Source organism: Orycteropus afer, unplaced genomic scaffold (genome assembly GCF_000298275.1).
Source record: "Orycteropus afer afer isolate SDZICR_OR568_19922 unplaced genomic scaffold, OryAfe1.0 scaffold00056, whole genome shotgun sequence".
Classification (NCBI taxonomy): Eukaryota; Metazoa; Chordata; class Mammalia; order Tubulidentata; family Orycteropodidae; genus Orycteropus; species Orycteropus afer.
The window spans coordinates 7,743,823-7,765,926 of NW_006921643.1; the positions used below are offsets into that span (position 1 = coordinate 7,743,823).

Consider the following 22,104-nt stretch of genomic DNA (forward strand, 5'->3'; position numbering starts at 1 on the left):
GTACTGCCAGGAAACTGTGCGACATCTGAGGGATGGGGAGGTGAGGAGTTAGAATTCAGTTCAAAAGAAGGGTTTCAAGCCAATAGACAGCAATGTGGAAGAGACAGGGTACTGACCCTGGCTCCCATTCCTTTATGGTCAAATACCCTGAGATAAGCTCTGATGAAGCAGAAGCCACCATATATGTATTAATAGTCATCTCTGTTGCCTGTGCCCAAGCATAGGGTCTGGCATAGGACGGGCATCTTAAGATTTTTGACAATGATTTGTCAGTTCAACCAAGAGTGTGGCAAAGAGTAGAGGAAGGTGGACCAGACTTAAAATAGCTCAGAAATTCACTTAAAAAAAAAAAAAAAGGCTTTCAGGCAGTACTGCTTCAATGTTTTATTAACAGTTGGAAACAAACCCAACAAACTGGAGATGATGACATCCCAAAAGCCCAAGAGGCACGGGAAATAGATTTGCATTTTGTCTTGTTTTTTCTTTTTTCTTTTTTTTATTAAATGCATCGTAGCAAAAGTAGATTAAAAAAGAAAGGGTCAAAGCCCCAGATGACAGCGAGAAGGGAGAAGAAGGGGACCAACAGGCCCCTTGTACCACAGTCTTCCCGGGAACAGCTCCAAGGAGCTGCTGTAGCCCCTTTATACACAGGCTCAAGCATGTTGGACTGGCCTAGCAACCAGAACCCTTTTTCCTGGCCCCAAGATCACCCTTAAGTCTCCTAAGCTTCCCTTTGCTCTAATAATTACAATTCTGGGCTGAGCCCTAACCGCACTATTCTCTCTCACCTATCTAGGGGTGGGAAGCTGAGAGGGGCACAAGGAGGGCAAAAGTGTCACCCTGAGCCGGGAATCAGAGCTTCCTGTGGTTGGAGCCACTCAACAGTTTGGCCTGCCTGCTGTTCAGAAGGGAGGAGGAGTACAGTGTGTGTGGGCACTCCCTGTGCCCACTTCCCCAGAGTATCCAGTTAGTATCTGCACATTTGGCTTGATAAATATATTAAATTTATAAAAGCTCTGTGGTCTTAGAGCTCATACTATTTCTAAGCCTGGCCCAGCGCAACCAAGAAAGAGGTTCTTCCTATCCTAGAATTGATGCTAGGAGAGAAAATCTGCCTTGGCCTAAAGGCTTGAGGGCTGAGGTGGAGGTCCAGGGCCCTTGTTCAGGATTGAGGCCTGTGGGGAGAAAGCCCAGGACTCTAGACCTACCTTCAAAGCCTCTTACGTTATGGAGGAGAAAAGGGGAGATAAGAGATATTTTTTCTTTAAAAAAAAAAAAAAAAAATCTCATATAAAAATAGATCCATTTGCAAAACAATTTCTCAGCCAGGAGGCTCCACCTCCCATTTCCTTGGAGACATAGAGGGTGAGGTGTTAGGATGCTCACAATACAGCCCATACTCCAGGTAAGACACATCTAAGTGCTGGGGAGGAGTAAGGAGGAGTCTTGGCTCAGTAGCCTTGGGGCTGGTGCAGAGGGTCCAAAGAAAGGGCATAAAGCCAAAGCATGGTAGCACTGTCTCTGGGCCCTCCCTCCCTCCTTGCTTGCCTGCCTGTCTGCCCACCTATAGCCTCTGGCCTGGGCCACAAATGAATAGGTAACGTGGTCCAGATCCTTTCTGTTTTAGAAGGTCTTTCCCAGGAAGGTAGGTTAAGGGTGGGATTTGCTCCCCTCTCTTCCCTAGAAGCAGCTCCCAAAGCCATACCACTAGTAATAAATAACAGTAGCCAAGAGAGGAAGAGAAAGAGCAGAGGTGACAGCAGTGAAAGGAGGGATATAGCTCAAAGGTTCACAAGCCCCATGCTGTTCTTAGGGTCAGAGAAACTGTAAAAGAAAAGCACAAATCCAGCAAGATTGACCTAGGAAAGCCCACTGGAAAGTCAGGGGCTGAGAAAGCAAGCTGGCCTTGTCTGAGTGAGGCCTCAGAGTAAAAGAGACAGTTAGGGTTAAGGCAGCAAACATGGACCCTGCTTTGGTAATAAGACAGCCAGGGCTGGCCGGGTTGGGCTCAAGCCTCCCCCATACTGCCCTTTCCTTCTGGCCTCTGGGCAGCTGAAGCTGTGTGTGATGTACGGAGAGCAGCAGGCCAGAGAGGAAGACAGGGTCAGGGTGGTGAGAGTGGCCACCCCAGAGCAATGTCCCCTTGACCCTTTAGGCACATGCTGCAGGGCAGGACAGTCTGGGTCTCTGCTGAGGAGCTGCTGTGGCCACAGGACCCAGCTTAGCTTGCACGGCCAATCAATTCCTTAGTTTCCTCCAGGACTGTGGAGACTCCCTCACTCTTCTTGGGCACCTTGGCAGGAACAGCAGTCATGGCATCTTCCTTGGTCATTTCCGAGGCTAGCAAAGATGTCATTGCACATCCAGGCTTCCTGTTGACTGCAAGAGAAGACAGGAGAGATCTCATCCATGGAAGGCCTCATTTCTAATCCCTTTTGAACTCTACTGCCATTCAGCCAGAAGCCATGCAAACATGCCTGTGCTGTCCAGTTCAGAGAGGCCCTTATTTGAAGGAGGAGATCCAAGAATATGTGGAATATGCATCTGGATGACAGAGAATGTAAGATGGTTGTGGAGGCAGGAGAATAGGCCTTGCTTGCCCTTGCTTCCCATGTGAAAATAATAGGAAGTCACATACGGCTAGACAGATAGAACTGGGTTCAAGTATTAGCTATATGACTTAGAGACAGATGAAGTATTCAAAGCCTCTGGTCCCTCATCATAGATTTGTTGGAATTAAATAGGCTAAAGCTTGGTACACAGTACTATCTTTACTTTCTTGGGAGCTCCCAGGAAGCTCCTAAGACAAACTCTTTTTAGTCAGTCCTAGGGAAGGTTGTCCCTAATAGAGGAACGCCTTTAGCAGGCTTTCATGAGTAGGGGGATGGGGGAAGGGGAGAGGGAGGGGCTTCTGCAAAGAGGACCAGCCAAGCTCTGACATCATATGCCTATCACACTCCCATGTACTCCATCTATCCTTCCACCCCCACATAGATGCCCACACGCCTAGCTCTTTCCCATCTCTTCAAGGGTAGCAGATGTGATACAAATGCCCTTCAAAGTGTGTAGTGTATGGGGAGTAAAGAAAAGTGTGTCAGGGAAGGCAGAGCTGGGATCGAGGATGGCCAGGAAGAAGCCTCTACAAAGAAATGTCAGCACCAATTGCCTAGGGCATTGTGAAGCTCCAGTTTTCATCTCAAATAAAAGAACCAAGCCATCCACGAGTTTCTGCTCCAACTACTGGGATCTGTCTTCAAGACTTCCTTATTTATTTATAGAATTCAGGCTTATGGGCCCAGTATCCTCAATAGGAAGATGGCTCTTTGGGACTATGCCCATCTCATGCTATTTGCCTCTTTCCATGGCCTAGAAGCAGCAGAGAGACCACATGTACACAAAGAACTGCTTGGGGTGAAAGAAGCCAGAGTGGAAGACCACATATGGTAATGATTCCATGTATATAAAATGTTCAGAACAGGCAAATCCATAGACACAGAAAGCAGATGAGAAGCTAGCTGCCAGGGGCTGGAGGAAGGTGAGGATGAGGAGTTAACAGGTATGGGTTTGTTTCAAGGGGTGATGAAAATGTTCTAGAATTAGATAGTGAATGAAGATGGTTATAAAACTCTGTGAATATACTAAATACTTAACTGCACAGTTTAAAAGGGTATATTTTAGGTATGTGAATCATATCTCAACTAAAAGAAAAACACAAGAGTTGCCTGGGGACACGCATGCTGGAGTGGAAGAAGCAGTGCCTTAAAGAAGCAGGAACAGAGCAAAGAAAGCTGCTGTTGTTGGGACGATGCCCGTCTCGTGCATGCCTCTTTCCATGGCCTAGAAGCAGCAGAGAGACCACATGTACACAAAGAAGGTTAGTTGCCGACTCATGGAGACCCCATGTGTTCAGAGGAGAATTGCTAGGCTTTTCAAGGCTGTGACCTTTTAGAAGCAGATCAACAGGCATGTCTTCTTAGGAGCCTAAGGGTGGGTTCAAACCAGGGCTTCAAACTGGTTTGAACTGGTTAAGTCATGCCAATGAAGTGAAACCAAAAGAGACCCATATTTTTTAAAATTTAGGTGAAAAGAACTGTAACTGGAATGAAAAATATTATAGGTCAAAGCCCTGGAATGGGAGACTTGGAAGAGGTATAGTGAGCCCTTTTATGACACTGGATTATTGGTGAAATTGTGAAGAGCAACACACACTGAAAGTGGCATGGTTGGCTGCCATCTTTGAGCTGGACACTGGTATTTCCCACTCGGTGTGCAAGGTTGCTATGCAGTGTGTATGCTGCCCTAAAAGGGAGATTAAGTTTCTAGCAGGACTGTGACCTATAATTTTTCCCATTCCAGTTATTGTTTCAGTTCACTCAAATTTGTAAAATTTGTGCTTGTTCAGTGTCACTTCCTTGGCCATAACTGAACTGGGCTGAACTGGTTTGAAGGCCTGGTTTGAACCACCAGTCTTTCAGATAGTAGTTGAGTGCCTAACTGGCTGTACCAAGAAGCCTAAAACCAAAAAAACCCCAAACTTGTCACCACAGAGTCAATTCTGACTCATAGTGACCCTGTAAGACAGAGTAGAAGTACCCCACTGGGTTTCTAAGGCTGTAATTTTTATGGCAGCAGATTGCCCATCTTCCTCCCATGGAGTGGCTGATGGATTTGAACTGACCTTTTGGTTAGGAGCTCAGTACCTAACCACTGTGCTAACAGGGCTTCAAAGAAGCCTAGCGCTCCTAAATAAAGACTACAGGACTGGGGCAGCTGTGGGACATAAGCAGGAAGGAAGAAGAAGTCCACAGGAGCCAGTGAGCAAAGGGGCCAGAGCTCCTTTGCCTTCTTTGGACCAGCCACAAGCTTTGGGTAAAGCAAAGCCAAATTAAATCAGATTGCCTAAGCCTTCATGCAGCTGTCGGCCTCCCTGTGGAGTTATGACCCAGAGCCACTGTGCTTTCACACAAGCAGGGACTACACACAGGTCAGGCAGGGAGCACAGCATGCTCACAGGTTATCAGTTTCTGGGTATCCTCCTCCTCCTCCTCCTCCCAAGGGCACAAGGAATTGTCTAACAAGAGGAGAAAGAATAGTGAAGACTGACTGACAGCTACAAGGACTTATCTGGTTATAGAACGAAGGTATATGACCTTAGGTTGTACACTGCGTATCTAAGGTATGTGGGAATTTCAAAGAAATAACTCCTTTGGAATAGGAATACAGTAAATTCATACAGTGAAATCTGTGGGAGCCAGAATTTACTGTTTTTCCAGGTCTTGCAAGTCTCACCTTTTGCAGTCTTACTACAGAAAAGTAGAAAAATTGCTCATTTTGGTGGACAGTATTTGAGTTTTCCTTCTCTGACAGGTTTCTGCCTTATATAGGTTTTGGCTTTCTCAGGTTTTACTGTATTGTCTCAGTGACTGAGAGCTGAAGAAAAGGAGCCCACTTGGGTTGACATGTACCTGTGTATGTTTCTCCTATGCTGCTTCTCTTAGTCTCCTCTCACCTGCAAAATCTTCCCGAGACCCACTTAGCTCCCTTCTCTTCTGAAGTACTCTCTTCTCTTGGACCCTGCTTCTCATGTCCAGAACGGCAGTGGCTTGATACTACCTTACTGTTCCTTTGAATCCAGTCTCTAGCAGGTATTTCTAGAGAAAATACTGCAATTATTTGTGTGTGTGACTCTGAGGGTGTATATATGTGTGTGTGTGTGAAATAACTACTGCCTCCGACTCTGAGAAAAAGAACATTGGATCTTAAGGGACACTTGTGTTGTGCAACATAGCACATGTCAGAGTTCAAGTGTGGCATGTCTTAAGCTGTCTTTCTCTAAAGAAGTACTCTATACTAAGAAGATACCATTGTATCCAATCAAGCAGTTTTTCTAGACTCAAGAAGCTTTTGGTGCATTACAGCTTTTCTAAAAACTAAAAGTGGATGAAAGTTGGGGAAAAGAAAAAACTTCCCATTCAAACCTACAGAATAGGTTGACTAGGGATGGACATGATGTGGCCTAAGGTGAGAGATAAGAAAGTTCTTGTTGGAACTGGCAACAGAATCAACAGAATCTAGAATCCTTGCTTCTGCTCTGCCTCCACTGCCACAATGATACTCAGAAGCTTGAATGAACAATCAAGAAAAAAATAACCTCTCACCACCTTTCTCTAACTTGGGAACTTATTGATACTATTGAAAAGGAGCCATAGAACCAAAGAAATACTTTTACTCTATGTGATCACAGAGGATTATTAACTTATAAAACTGTGGAGAAAAGGAAACAATCTCAAGACAGTGATGAAAGCTCCCTGAGGACAGATTCTTAGAAGTTAGGGGTGGGCTAGGATAAAAACACCAGTAAAACCAACCATACTGTACCAGTACTGCTGAGTTAGAAAAAGGTTAGTGATCTGGAAAAGGAGTTCTATAAAGCATATGATAGGAACTACTACTAAAGAGGAAGTGCTCTTGTTAATAAGCTTCCTTAGGGAAGAGGAAACTAGGACAGATGGGGCAATCATTACCATCTTCAAAACTCATTATTATCTAAGACTCTCCTAATTAGAATTCCTGTCCTATTTTTACAAAAAGAGAGAGGGGATAAATGATAGTATAGAAAACATTCTTATCAACCTTCTCTAGACAAGTGGTCCTTGGAAAGCCTCCCTCCGGCAACTGCATCACATCCACGACTCTCCTTGCCGGACGGTATGAAAAAATACCTGGCCCATACAGAGGGGTCACTGCTATCTCCTGTCCAGTCATGTAAGTTGAGTGGAAATAGCCCTGGACTTGGATTCACAAAAATGGTCTGCAGTTCTGGCTTTCTCATTAACCACTATGTAGACCTGAACAAGTCAATCATCTTATCTGGATATTAATTCCTTTTACTCTGGTGGTGCTGTGGTTAAGGCATTGGGCTTCCAACCAAAAGGTTGGCAGTTTGAATCTACCAGCTGCTCAGCAGAAGAAAGATGAGGCAGTCTGCTTCCATAAACATTTATAGCCTTGGAACTGTATGGGGGTTGCTATGAGTTGGAATTGATTTGATGGCAATGGGTTATGAGGGTAAGAGTCCTGGTGGCACAATGGTTAAGCACTCAGCTGCTTACCAAAAGGTTGGTAGTTTGAACCCACCAGCTGCTCAGCATGAGAAAATGTGGCAGTCCTTAAAGATCATAGCCTTGGAAACCCTATGGGTCAGTTCTACTGTCTTATAGTGTCACTATGAGTCAGAATCGACTTGATGACAACAGGATGAAGAGGCTAATGCTATCACTAAACTAAATCAAACTCACTGCTGTCGACAGCAGTGAGTTTCCCAAAGCTAACTCATATTAGTGTTGGTACAGTTTATAGGTAAGCTGGGAAGTGGGAGAGAGAAGGAAAGGCAGAGAGAGAATTTCTTTCTTGACTTTTATCACAGTGAGCAGATGGCTTGTATATAAGAGGCTACAATTCAGACATGGAGATAAAGTTGAGTCATTAAAACCATAAGCTGACTCAATCATCAGCCTGAAACAGTCACTGTGATACAATCACATGGATTCTTCCCCTTGACACTCAAACCATTGTTCTCCCACACCCTGCAGATCATAGCAGTTTACATGTTGCTTTTAATGAACCAGCCCTGATAGTAACCCTCCTCTTCCAACTCCTCAATAGATCTTTGTATACTGGTCATTCCCTCAAGTCTCTGGAGACCAGAAGTTTTTTTTTTTTAAAACATTCCTTTAAATTCTAGTGAAAAGGCTAGTAGCTTTGAATAGGGACAGCTGTCTCTTTAGGAATGTCTGTGAGGTAGGTATGCTGGGAGTGCTCAAAGCAATCAGCCAGGAGGGACAGTCCGGCAAGGGATGGAACAGCTAAGTCCAGAAACCACAGAGGGAAAGGGAAACACATAGCCACTTAAAACTTTTTATTTTGAGAATGGTGTTTTCTGGCTTTAGCCACTTCTTCCACACTTAATCTATTATCACCATACCAAAACAAACAAACAAACAAATACCTGTTAGAGCTGGAAAGGACCCTACAGACTACTCTAGACCAACTCTCTCATTGACTTGCCAAAGATAACACATAGCATACTTGAATTTGGATCTTTTGATCCCTCTACCTAAAACTATGCTCTCTGCGTATCATTTCTTCCTTCTGCTTAATGCTTAATGTAAAGCCACATCACTTTACATAATGTGAATGCACCAAGGTCTAAAAATCTTATCCGAATAACTAGAAATGTCACCCCTAAGACAGTCTCCAGATAAGTTCAGGTGTGCTTAGTGAACCAGAGTGCAGAAAGATGAAGTTACAGGATAGAGCCAGTTTAAAAAATACTTATCATTTTCACCTTCTTTTCCCTTCAGTATCCCCTAGTCTATATAAGTCTCTTCCTATTCCCTTTTGTCCTGGGAGATAGCTGTTTGACTAATTTTGGTCCTCAGCTGAAAGGTTACCAAAACCCATTGCTATGAAGTCAATTCAGACTCATAGTGACCTCACAGGACCAAGTAGAACCACTCCACAGGATTTCTAAGGCTCTAAATCTTTATGGAAGCAGACTGCCACGTGGATTTGAACCACTGACCTTTTAGTTAGCAGCTGAGCGATTTAACCACTGTACCACTAGGGTACCACTAGGCCTGAAAGGTTAGGTTCCAACAAAATCCATGTTTTCCCCAGCCTGGTTTCTCACTTTGGGAAGAAATGGAGAAGGGGGCTTCCCCAGCAGTGGGAAGCCATTGATGTCTGGCAGCATGTGTACAGGAAGCATCTGGGATTCTGGTACAGCTCCACAGGAAGATGCTTAAAAGGGAATTCCCCATCAAAAAGTCTGATGCTTGACAATAAGCTGAGTGGGATGAGGAAAACAGTGAGATATACAACACACTCTTATTTGGCTAGAATGCTTAATTTAAGGCCACTTTGCCTTATATAGTGAATAAGAAACAAGGTCTGAAGAAGCTCTGAAGATTAGATACAAAAGAAATACTACTAGTTATCCTTTCTACCCAAACACCTATTTATAAGACCAAACTCTATCCCTGAAAGTTTTCAGCCAATACTTACCTCTTCTCCCTTCTAGAGAACCTGAACTGAGAGGATGCCAGAACACGGCTAAGATCTGTGACTAGGGAGTCTTTTGCTTAGGGAAGGTTCTAAAGTCATACAGAAGGGTCCTCAGACGAGAATTTCCCTCTGGGTATTCAGAGTATGAATAGATTCATTACAGATGAAACTCAACAATGATCTATAACTTTTAGGCCAGGCCTTGAGTTTATGTGGGCTAGCTTGATCCTGAGGTTTCCTTTTCAGACTGTGACAAGTACTATAGAGGTCCTACCACTGTGTCAAAGCAAGTTATATAACTCTTTCTCTATACAATAACCTCTAGGTAAAGCTCATATCAAACAGGCCTATAGACTTCACCAACCAGAGAACAGGGAAGACAGCTTTAGGTAAAACACAAAATCCTGGGGCTTAATGATACCTTTTCTGTAACTCTCATATTTCAACCTAGGAAAGAAGCCATCAGTACTAGCTCCAAAGGGCCTTTACTAGACACAATAATGCAGGTGAATCCCATCTGAGGGCAGCTTTGGCTGTATTTTCTTTTGGACCAAACTTTTGGCCACTATATGTTTTCCTTAAAAGAAATTTATCCATTGATCCTGCCTTATACTAACACCTGGATCATTTGTCTTCCTATCCCCATAATTCTTACAAGCCCTGGCTTAATGTAATCCATTTAACTCTGAAGATTAGGAGAGGTAGTTGCAGGGGAGGAAGTAAGGGAAGGCAAGGACAGCTCCTGAAAAAAGGTGGTTCTCAGCACAATACCCCACTGAGATGCTCCTTTGCACTCTGACCTCTGGGGATGATGTCTGCCCTTCTACATAGAATTTTATACTATTATTAGTTTTCTCTATATATCTTTTCTGCTTGTGAATGGACTTGACTTATATTTTCTTTGTATTTCCTACATCTGGGTAGTTTTGGATTTAGGTTCATTTTTGTTCATCACACAAACACCCACACCTTGTGTCCTGCAGCATGGTCCCCTTGCTCCAGGTTGCTGCTTCAAGTATGGGGAGAAATGCAAGAATAATCAAATACTGACTTGTTATCAGTCCTTCAAGCTCTAGTTCTCTTAGGCAGTAGATACTTTTCTAACTGGGAGAAAGAGGGCTAGACAACCTACTCTAAATGCAATCACTATTGTGCTGGAAGTTTCTAAACCCTGAGGGCATTGTTACCTGCTCTTCAGCCCAAGACTAGCTGGACCAGGAGCAGAGGAGCTTCATCTCCTTCAGCAGCCGGCTGGGTTCCAAGTGATTACTTACCCTGACGGGGTCCCCTCTTCCGACGGAATGCTGCACCCGACTGCAGGGCTTCTAGAAGACTGTCCATCACACCTGTCTCATCGCCCTCTGTCATGAACAAAGATGGAGATGTAAACTCTTCAGCCTGAGCAGCCTGGCAAATATCAAGCTCCACACAGAGTGCAAAGTTATTGTGTGGCTTGCTGTCACTCATTGTGACTGGCAGTGAAGACCAGACAAAGAGGGCTCAACCTCAAGTCTCAGAGTCCCATGTTTACTTGTGTCTGTTTAGAAATGATTGAAACAATGGATTTCTCATTGCCGACTATCAGTGCATACTTTGGGATATTTTCCTGCAATGTCCAGTGATCAGCTTCCCTCACCCCAATTAGGAACAGCACATTTGTTTTGCAGAATTTCCCAACTCCAAGACCAGAATAAGTAAAGAGAATGGGATTATGAAACTAATAAGGAACTATCACTCCCCCATTATCCTAAAGTATTTCATTCCAATGTACATAAACCTCTAATGGAAAGCCTCAGGTTTCAGAGCAGGGCTGAGCAAAGATGAGAGACCACCGATAAAGAGCAGATTTCACTTAAGTGCTGCCTCCAGTGGCCACATTTTCCTGAAGTCAGCTCTACATATAAGTGGAGTATCTTGGTTGGAATACAAAGAGTTAATGCAGAATCCTTGTTCTAGCCAGGCTCAGTTTCCATGGCAACAGCTCAGGGTGGTGAAATCTAAAACTGTGAAATCCCTAGGAGCCAGTTGGCTGCCAGCTTTAAGGCCAGGGCTCACTGCTCATGGCGCCACCTGCTGGCTGTACATCACCAGTACAGCTGACCTACATTCCAACCTCATCTGCTGGTCCTGGGGATTGGGGACAGGGGCAAGGTCCACTACGCCACCTGTTGACCTCATCCCACATGTCAGTTGGATTTCACCTTTATTACACCCTAGACAGTATCTGGGGACAACCCCAGAAGCCTGAGATATATAAGGGAAACTAAAGAATACTTGATGAGAGCTTTAATAGCATTATTAGAACAGGGTTTGTAGCTGAGGTAAGGCAGGTAACTGCTTCCCAGTAAAGTATACAGGAAAGAAATGTAGGCTGCTTTCTTCAGGCTCAAATTCCTGGCCTGTGGGAACATAACAGGAACTACCAAAGAAAAGGCCCTGGAACAAGAAATGTCAGAGCAGCCCTTGCCTTTCATGCTCAGTCGAGTGCTCTGATTCTCGCCAGACCCAGCAGCCCTGAAAACCCCTTCCCTTGGAGAAGGCTCACAGCCCCTCAGGTTCAGGGAAGGGTGGCATCAGCTCAGAGCTGTGGGCAATGAATGCTGTATTTCCGCTGCCCACAGAGAGAACAGTCAGAGAGAGGGGGGCAGGGAATCAGCAGCAGGAAAGAAGCAGAGACAGGAAACGGGGGACCAGTAATTGAGGCCATATGTTTCAACAAAGACATGCTTCTGGTAGGAAGTAGAGACTCTGCTGGACAAAGAAGAGCGTGGCCAGCTCCATTCCTCTCCCCTCCAAAAGTTCAACCCATTTACAATCTGATAGTTGTGTACAATTGTGTTAAGCTTCTGGAGACAGAGTACTCAGTGAAATAAGCAGAAAGGGAGAGCATGTCACCATTAAAAGATGGGAGAAGGGCCAGGAAAACATTCTGGAATGTGGAAAAGAACGGAAGATTTAGCAGAGGGGATGAGAACAGGCCAGAGGAACCTTTGGACAGGCAGAGGAAAAGAGTACGTGTTACAGCAATACTAAAATCACTGGGGAGATGAGATACAATACAAGAAGCAGTAAAGAGAGAAAAAAAAGATGTTAGCAGGGAAAATTAAGAGTATGCATGTAACTGATTTGGGGTTAAAGTCCAGCATCAGGGTATTAGAAGTTGAAAGGTGCCAAAAATTATTTGCCAGGAGTTGAGCTCAGACATAAGCTATTCTCTCTCGCCTCTAACTTCGAGAGAGAAAAGGCTTCCAAATGTTCCTGCCTCGACCCATCTGCCTTTCTTCACTTCTTACCTGCATTCATGTCTATGAGTTGCTCTCTCTTCTGCTGCTTCTCCAGCCGCTCCTTCTCTGCCTTCTCCTTGGCTAGTTTTGCTCGCCGCATCTTTTCCTCTGTCTCCCGCCGCTTCTGGTTCTCCTTGACTGCTTGCTGTGGGGAGAAAATGAACACATGGGAATGTATACAGCCATACCCACACTCAGCAACATGAGCCCAGTGGAGAGTGAGAAATCTTCACAAAAGACATCAGACACTAGGTGCCCCTGCTCACCAAAAACATATTCCTAAAGTTGTTTAGGTCCATGAAGAATTCTTCCACAGATACTTTTTTGGGGTCAAAGAGGAAGTAGTCGCCCAACTCTTTATAGAGGGTCTCCATGTTAGAATGCATCATCTGCAGCTTGTTATACTGCTCCTGTGCATCCTTTACAAAGCTGTGCAGCCAAGGAGTAAAGGACCAGGACCAGAGAAATACTCAAATAAATGCATGTCGCATGCACAGAGATGTTCAATACAGCACTGCTTCTAATGGTAAAAAACAGGAGAAATCTAAATATTCAAAATAGACAAATGGTAAACCCTAAACTATGGCACCCCTATGAAATAGGAAGTGGCAATTAAGAGAGGCTATTCTGCATATACTGCTATGAACAGAAACTAACAATATGTGAAAAAAGCAATACCATGCAATTTTTGTTAAAAATAAATTCCTGAAGTCTTTGAGAAAAGGAAGGAGGGGAGTATGGGTTTATGTGTGTAATGGAGGTACAGCACAGGGTAGTGGAGGTCAAGGGAGACTTGTATTTCATCTGAATGGTTTGTTTCCCCTACTCCAACAATGCTAATGCTTTCAAGAGCTATGTATTTAATGGAAAAAAAGAAAACTTTTAAGAGGGAAAAATTATATATCATTCGACCTATCCTACCTACTGCCCCCCATACCCTGTTTGAGAAGTTTCCTTCTTCTCTTAGGGTACAGCTCCCTCATTTTGAGAAAGGATATAGTCATTTTTTCAACAAACTTGTCTTTCTCATCTGTGGCAGCTGGGAAATTTTGAACATCACGTTCCACATCAGAAATTTGTTTCTTCATCTGATCTAGGTTCTTTTGCAAGTTCTCAGCAGAAACTAAAAAGACAGAGAAAGAGTTTACTAATCCCAGTCTCAAGACCCCTTTGCCTCCACCCTTCAGGTCACAGCTGGGTCTATACACACATTCTGGTACTTAATTATTGTAGCTGTCTTCTAGCTATTTCACACATTTAAGTTTTCATCTTTCCAGTGAGACTATAAATTACTTGATGGTTTAACCTCTAGTATTCCCAAGGTATACAGTACTAAGACCATAAAAGAAGCTTCATTTAATTTAATAAGAATTTATAAAGTCCCCTGGGATCATGGTCTCATTTATTTTAGAGGACAGGGTTTGGGAAGAAGACATACACAGAAATATAAAGGCAGGGTAGAAACCTGCTTCTCCCCTCCCCCCCTTTTTTTTTGGCCTTTGTTCTGATTTTTGTTAAGCCAATCTATGTTTTCTGAATAAGAAAAACAATGAGTGTTAACCTAGACTAAAAAACAAACAAACAAAAAAAACCTGACTTTCTTCTAGCTGTTTTTCAGTGTTAGAGAAATCAGTGCTTTCCATTTCTACACAGAGACCTCTTGTCTGCCTTGTACCCTTTTGTGGCTTAGACACCATGCCTAAACTCTCTCCCATTCCCACTTAAAATAGTCAATACTGAAAACGATCTAAAACCTAGACTGTGCCTTAACTCCCCCCTCATGCATAGACTTTGGGCGCCCTAACTATCTACTTCACTCCAACTTGCCCCACCTCGGCTGGCCTTCTCCACATGGGCAAGTTCATCTGGAAACTTGAGGACATCAGGATAGTCAGTCTCACACAACTCAGCCAAAAAGTGTAACAATGTCATCTTCTGATCTGTGGACTTGGTGTCTCGAAGCTTAGGGTGAGAGAAAACATGGTTAGCCCTGATACACCTAAAATCACCTTAAGCCAACATTAGTTTGTCACTCTGCTGTCCTGTTCTAGCTTCCTGGCTCACCTTACAGAGGAAGCTAATATTGAAGCCAAAGGCTCCAGCATTCCTGGAGCCAGCATTCATATAGTTTCCAACAAGCAAGGTAATCTCCAGGAGGTTAGAGAAGCTCTCACTTTTGTGTAACTCCTCACATGCAGCAGTCACAGAAACAATTTCTGGCTTGATATTCTCCACTTGCTCATTGAATTGTAGCTTGAAGAGGATAGCATTCAAGCGAGGCCGCAGTCGGGGAACAGTACCCATCTGGTAGGGAAGACAAGCAATTCCATTACAGACAACAGAGAAAAATATATAGGTCTGACCCTCCTGTGGAGGACAGAGTTCAAGAATAGGGAGGAGATATAAAGATAGGTTCAAATTGGACAAGAGGTAAGGAGCAAGTGCCTAGACTGTTCTCCATGCAGTGGAGGTGGAGAAGAGCTTATGGCCACAGGCCTCACTCACCACTACGCCAAATTGCTCTGACTCAGCCAGGTCATCATATTCATCCTTTAGTTCAGAAAGCATTTTTAACTGTTCTGGCTCTGGCATCTGCTTAATAAGGTTCTGAAAGAGAGAGGGGCTGTTCTCAGTTTGAGCAGGATTAGCTGACAACTTGAGCTTTCATTTGACTCTTCTACTCTCCTGTAAAAGAGCTGTGGTAGCGAAGTACGTAAGGCATTTGACTGCTAACCAGAAGACTGGTGGTTCGAACCCATAGCCACTCTGTGGAAGGAAGACAAGACATGGAAGTTCCATAAAGATTTACCACCTTGGAAACCCAATGGGGGTCATTATGAAACTCAATGTTTTTTTTTTTTTTTTAAAACTCTCCTGTCAGTCCCATATTCTGCCCAACTGCCATTAAGAAAAAAATGTGTTGGAAGGGTAGAAGATTAGAGGCAGCTACTGAGATGGTAGGACTTTAAAAATATATCATAAATAATTAACCATCAAGAGCACTGGAAACTTCTCCAAAGCTAGCATTTTTTAAGCCCACAGCACTAGAGGACCTTCTTAATCTAAGTAGAGAGATGTGGCCGTGTCCAGCTACACAGAACAGCCAGCTCCAGCAGACAACCTTGCTCCTTACCTGGATCATAGACTCAGTCAGAACGGCCTCATTCACCTCCAGGATGACAGTCTTAATCTCCTGATAGGGCATTCGGAAGGAACCCAAAAAGATTGCTGCCAGCAAATAAGACATAAAGACATTCTTCTTAGATTCTTCTCCTCTCAACCCATGTTAGATAATCTTCCTAAGAGGGTTCCCTTAAAGTCCCTTCAGAAACTTCAGATAGCTCCTTCTTGTTGTTGTTGTTATATGCCATCGAGTCGGACCCAACTCATGGTGACCCCTCCTTGGGTTTCCGAGGCTGATAATATCACTACGGAAGTAGATCGCCCCATACTGACTATATAATTAAAACCCAAGTGCCTGAGTCCTATGTTTAAGGGTCCCACCTCTCAGTATTCTCCCTCCTCAATCCCTACCATTTATCTCACACACCAGCAATACTGTTTCATGTACCGTACTCCCAAAACACTATAATTCTGTGCCTTTGCTCATACAGGAAGTCTTTGATCCTCCCCATCTATATACATCAAAGACTTTCACCCCATTCTGTTTTAGTTCTCCACTTCCATAACTCCATCCTCAAAGCCACTGCCTTGAATGCTCTGATTCTTAAATGGACATATCTCACTCCCTAACAAACACTTCCTGTCCTTCTAGCTTTCTGAATTTTTTATCTTGAAATTAATTCTTCAGCCTCATCAAGAGTCACTCAGTCCTCTGACCATTGCACACTTTCTGAATGTATGAGTTTCATTTTGCCTTCTCTATTTAACATAGACCCCATAGTATGTTATTCATTCTCTACTATTACTCTCAAATTCTCATTTCCTTCTCTTCCAGTCTCTATTTAGTCCATTCATCTCAATTCTCTACTCTTACACCTGGGCAGATGAGTACTGATAGTGAAAACTCTGTGGATCAGAATCTATGAATCGATAGTAGTACCAATGAGACCTGGGAACTCAGCACTGCCCACAGTCTTTCTATGAGTCCCCAGCCCATTCTCTCCATGTCCTCTCAGCAGTTACACCAAAATATCTCCATTCTCCCAACTGTTCACCACTTCCCCATTTGTTGTGAGAATACCTTGTTCTTCTTTGCTGAGAAAAATTGAGGTCACCAGTCAAATTACTTGCTCAGCTTTCTCTTATGCCATCTACAACATATCAGCACTGGGAAGTCTCCAATAGGAGCCAGGCTAGAATAGTTTTAGGTAAGGAATACGATGGAGTCACCTAAAAGTAAACTGTGCCAAGATTTCTCTAAGTTTATCAGAGACTATACACATGTACTCATCCATTCCTCTTGTTTCAACAGAAGAGGTAGCTCTAATTATTAAATCTTATTTTTCAACATTTATACATTATCGTTTCTCCTATTTTTTTTTTAAATTTCTTGACCCAATGTTCCTCTCTAATTATTATCTTCTCTTCTTCACTTTATAGCATTTAAAGAATACAATAGCCTATTCTCTTACTTCCACAGTTCTCATTTATTCTTCAACCCAAAATAATATGGCTTCTTCCCACACAAAATCAATGAATAAACCCTCAAAACCCCAAATCCAACCAAGTGTCGTTGAGTTGATTCCAATTCATGGCACGCCATGTGTGTCAAAATAAGAACCACAGGGCTTTCAGTAGCTGAGAGGGGCCTCTGGGTGGACTTGAACCTCTAGTCTTTCAGTCAGCAGTGAGCACATTAACTGTATGCACCACCCAGAGACACCAATGAATAAACAGAAACCATTTGTTGAGTGTATACCCTATGTAAAATGTAGTAACTTTCAACAATAAGCAGTCTACATATATTATCTCATTTAACCTTATTCATACTATCACAACGCATGTGGCTGCTAACAAGAAGGTTGGTGGTTTGAACCTACCAGTTGCTCCACAGGAGAAAGATGAGGCAGTCTGCTTCTGTAAAGTTTTACAATCTTGGAAACCCAATAGGGGTTGCTATGAATTAGAATTGATTTGATGGTAGTGAGTTTTTTTTTTTTTAAAAAAAAAAACACAAGAGGAAAGTAATACTGAAAAAAGTTAAGCTATGCATCTAAAGTCACATTGCTAGATAAACATTAGAGCAGGAATTTAAGTATGGAATTGATTTTAGAGCCTTCAAAAAAAAAGTACATAAGTTTATTATAAATTTTAATGATGTAAATGATGGGCAGCTACTTAAAAATAATAAAATATACAGTATTCTTCACTGTAAATTCTACATAGCCAATGGAGTAGCACAGAATGCTATTACTGATTTTTGCTGAACTCTTTTATGGACACTGTTCCCCGGCTGCAGCTTCGCTTGAATGCCATCCTCTTCAAGCTAAAATTCAATGAGCAAGTGGAGCTCATTCATATACTATCTCCTAAATCAAGCCAGAAATTGTTTCTGTGACTGCTGCATGTGAGGAGTTACACAAAAGTGAGAGCTTCTCTAACCTCTTGGAGATTTCCTTGCTTGTTGGAAACTATATGAATGCTGGCTCCAGGAATGCTGGAGCCTTTGGCTTCAATATTAGCTTCCTCTGTAAGGTGAGCCAGGAAGCTAGAACAAGACAGCAACTATGGTTGCAAATGACAAATGAGTGTTCCGGCATCAAAGATGCCTGATATTTTCTTTTTACATTAATGAGCAAGACAAAAGTGAAGGAAAAGAAATGTATGCCAGAACTTCACTTGCTCGTCAACGACATGAACTTTTTTTTTACTGATTCAGGTACAGTTATGAATACTAGAAGAGTATTTCCTCAGTTTTGTGCTACTCACAATATTACAACTATAAACATAACACTCTAATGTTTAATCTTCTTTGTTAACACTTGCACCATCATTTTCTTAAATCTTATCTTCCAGAGCCTTTGTTCATAACCATTACGCTCTACTAAAATTATTCTTGTTCAGGCTGTTGACTGTCCTAATGACAGATCCAAAGGATACTTGTCCTGTCCTGATTTTACTTTACCTTTGTCTTCATTTGACATTTTTGACTACTCTTTCTTCTTAGGACTATGTGCTTTTGTTTTCTCTGACTGTTCTTGCCAGCCTCCTCTGAGGTCTCTCCAACTTTTCTACTTGCCCCTTAAATGTTAGTGTCCTTCAAGAGACTTTAATAAGATTCATATACTATCTCCTAAATCTGTTGTCTCCAACCCAGATCTCCCTCTTTACTTCCATACCCAAATGCCTACTAGACCCATCCTTTTGTTGTATCATTTCTACTCACCACCTTGCCATCACTACCTGCCACTGCTGCACCTGCCCCGCCAAAAGACAGAGAGAATCTGCCCTTGTGGATTTTCCTATTTCAGTAAATGGTACCAATTTCCATAAACCAAAACCAAACAAAACTCACTGCTGATGAGTCGATTCTGACTCATAGTAACCTATATTTAGTTCCAAGGAATGATCTAAACCCAAGAAACACCTCCTTTATCCTCTAAGTCAACTGCTATATTCTATTGATTCTATTTTCTTAGTATCTTCTAACTTCCTTTTCATTCTTACTACCCTAGTTTCGGGAGCTCTGGTAGCGTAGTGTCTAAAGCACTTGATGGCTAACCAGAAGGCTGGAAGTTCAAATCCACCAGCCACTCCTTGGAAGGAAGATGGGGCAATCTACTTCCATAGTGATACTGCCTCGGAAACCCAAGGAGGGGTTGCTATGAGTCGGGTCCGATTCAAAGGCACATAACAACAACAACCCTAGTTTCAGGCCCTGATCACTACTTACTTTTTCAAAGCAGTAACATAATTGATTTCTCTGGCTACCGTGTCCTCTACCCTAGCAATCCAGCTCAAAATCACTGTCAAATTAATCCTACAAACTACAGAGTTATGTACTCGTTTTCCTGATTGAAATCCCTTCTCTAACTTCATAGCTTTCAGGATAAAATATATACTTCTTAGCCTAAGTCTACCAAAATCCTTTACAATTTAACACTTACATACTTCTTAAAAGCTTTTTTTCCACCATACCTCTACATATGGGCTTTACTCAGCTGTACTCAACTACTTGCTATCCCTGAAGTGGATGATGTTATCTTATGCCTCTGTGCCTTCATAAAGGCTTATCCTTCTGCCTGAAACAACTAGGCTCTCATTCATTTTTAATAGTTCTTTTAAGCAGTATCTCCTATAGAAGCACTTCCAGAATCTTTCCCCTCTAATACTACCTGCCCCATTTGATTTAGATGCCTCTGTTCCTAGTGCTCCCATTCTAGCATACTCTCCATCATAACATTTATCACCTGTGCTGTTACCATTATTTACTTGTTTGTCTCCATCAGACACATTGTCCATGATGATAGGACTATGTCTCACTCAGCTTTGTATTTCTAGCACATAACAGACACTTAATAATGCTGAATCACTAAGTTCCATCTCCCAGACCATTCTACGCTAATCTCAATTTTCTTCTTGAATTGTTTCCCATTTCTCTATCACTCAATTGGAAATAATAACATACCATTGCACTTTCATATCATTTTATGAAATAACAATTACTCATCTTTTATTATAATCTGAGAGATAATCTTCAGAAGAGAAACGGTCTCGTATTACTTTATTCTCAACAGAACTTAACCATAGTCACTATTTAGTAAGATGTGTTGACAATGATCTAAGATTGTACAGCCAAGAAAAATGTAAAGGCTGACTGCTCCCTCTGTATCACTGACTTTACTTCTAAGTAAGTATGTGTATGTATTAGTTGTGTGATGTCAGGTCATAATTTCCAAACTTCAGTTTCTCCACTGAGAAAAATGGGGGCAATAACCATGTCATAGGACTGTGAATGAATTTTATAAAATATATACATATCCTTTCAGTTCCAGAACACATGCCTAATATGTGCCTAATAGAGCCTGGTACATAGCAGACCCTTAAGTATTTGTTCAACAAGTATTTTAATCTCTCTCGATAGGTGCTGTCACGTTGGTTCTGACTCATACATGTAACAGAAGGAAACACTGCCTGGTCCTGTGCCATCCTCACAATCACTGCTATTCTTAAGCCCATTGCTGTGGCCACTGTTTCAATCCATCTTGTTGAGGGTCTTTCTCTTTTTCATTGACCCTCTACTTCACCAAGCATGATATCCTTCTCCAGGGATTGGTCCCTCCTGTAACATGACTAATGTACAAGAGGTGACGTCTCCTCACCTTGCTAAGGAGCATTCTGGCTGTACCTCATCTAAGACAGATTTTTTTTTTTTTCTGACTGTCCACGGTATATTCAGTATTCACTGACACCATAAATCAAATGCATTAATTCTTCTTTGATCTTCCTTATTCACTGTCCAGCTTTCACATGCATATGAGGTGACTGAAAACACCATGGCTTGGGTCAGGTGCACCTTAGTCTTCAAAGTGACATCTTTGCTCTTTAAACAATTCAAAAAGGTCTTTTGTAGCAGATTTGCCCAATCCAGTATGTTGTTTGATTTGTTGATTATTCATTCCATAGGCATTAATTGTGGATCCAAAGAAAATGAAATCCTTGATAATTTCAATCTTTTCTCCATTTATCATGTTGCTTATTGGTCCAATAGTGAGGACTTTTGTTTTATGCTGAGGTACAACCCATACTGAAGGCTGTAGTCTTTGATCTTCATTAGTAAGTGCTTCAAGTCTTACTCACTTTCAGTCAGTAAGGCTGTGCCATTTGCATATCACAGGTTGTTAATAAGTCTTCCTCCAATCTTGATGCTGTCCAGCTTCTAGGATTATATGCTCAGAATACTGATTGAATAAGTATGGTGAAAGAATACATTAAGTACACGATTCCTGATTTTGAACCATGCAGTATTGCCTTGTTCTGTTTGAATGACTGCCTCTTGGTCTATGTACAGGTTCCTCATGCATACAATTAGATGCTCTAGAATACTATCCATACTTTATTATAATCCATACAGTTGAATGCCTTTGCATAGTCAATAAAACACAGGTGAACATCTTTCTGGTATTCTCTGCTTTCAACCAACATCCATCTGACCTCAGCAATGATATCCCTTGTTTCACATTCTCTTCTGAATCTGCTTGAATTTCTGGCAGTTCTCTTGTACTGCTGCAACCATTTTTGAACTATTTTCAGCAAAATTTTATTTACATGTGATATTAATGATAATGTTCAATAATTTCTGCATTCTGTTTCATCAACTTTCTTTGGGATGGCCACAAATATGGATCTCTTCTAGTCAGTTGGCCACGTACCTGTCTTCCAAATTATTTGCCATAGATCAGTGAGTGCTTCCAGTGTTGCATCCGTGTGTTGAAAGATCTCAATTGCTGTTCCATCAATTCCTGAAGCCTTGTTTTTTGCTAATACTTTCAATTAAGCTTGAACTTCTTCCATCAATAGTTGAATGCTGACCAATTCTTTTTGGTACAGTGACTCTATTTCTTCCACCTTTCTTTGATGCTTCCTTGTCATTTAATTTTTTGTCCACAGAATCCTTCAATATTCCAATTCAAGGCTTGCTTTTCCTTCAGTTCTTTCAGCTTGAGAAATGCGAACCATGTTCTTCTAATCCCAATTCTTTGCACATTGTAATATTTTACTCTGAATTCTTTTTTTTTTTTTAATTAGGATTTGGGTGAAGATTTACAGAGTAAATTCACTTTTCATACAG

The 22,104-nt window shown here is 42.1% G+C and overlaps 1 protein-coding gene across 1 annotated transcript in view; it reads right to left on the reverse strand.

Moving 5' to 3' along the window:
• Window positions 1–2,221: 2,221 nt before the first annotated feature.
• The window catches only part of DIAPH1 (diaphanous related formin 1), a 166,866-nt gene continuing 146,983 nt past the window's right edge, over window positions 2,222–22,104 (reverse strand). Inside the window, exons 21-29 of the mRNA XM_042780699.1 lie at window positions 15,484–15,578; window positions 14,856–14,957; window positions 14,415–14,654; window positions 14,183–14,312; window positions 13,349–13,473; window positions 12,617–12,781; window positions 12,360–12,495; window positions 10,341–10,427; window positions 2,222–2,379 (exon numbers count right to left, since the gene is read on the reverse strand). Coding sequence (XP_042636633.1) covers window positions 2,222–2,379; window positions 10,341–10,427; window positions 12,360–12,495; window positions 12,617–12,781; window positions 13,349–13,473; window positions 14,183–14,312; window positions 14,415–14,654; window positions 14,856–14,957; window positions 15,484–15,578 — 1,238 coding nt within the window. The remainder of the gene's footprint in view (window positions 2,380–10,340; window positions 10,428–12,359; window positions 12,496–12,616; window positions 12,782–13,348; window positions 13,474–14,182; window positions 14,313–14,414; window positions 14,655–14,855; window positions 14,958–15,483; window positions 15,579–22,104) is intronic.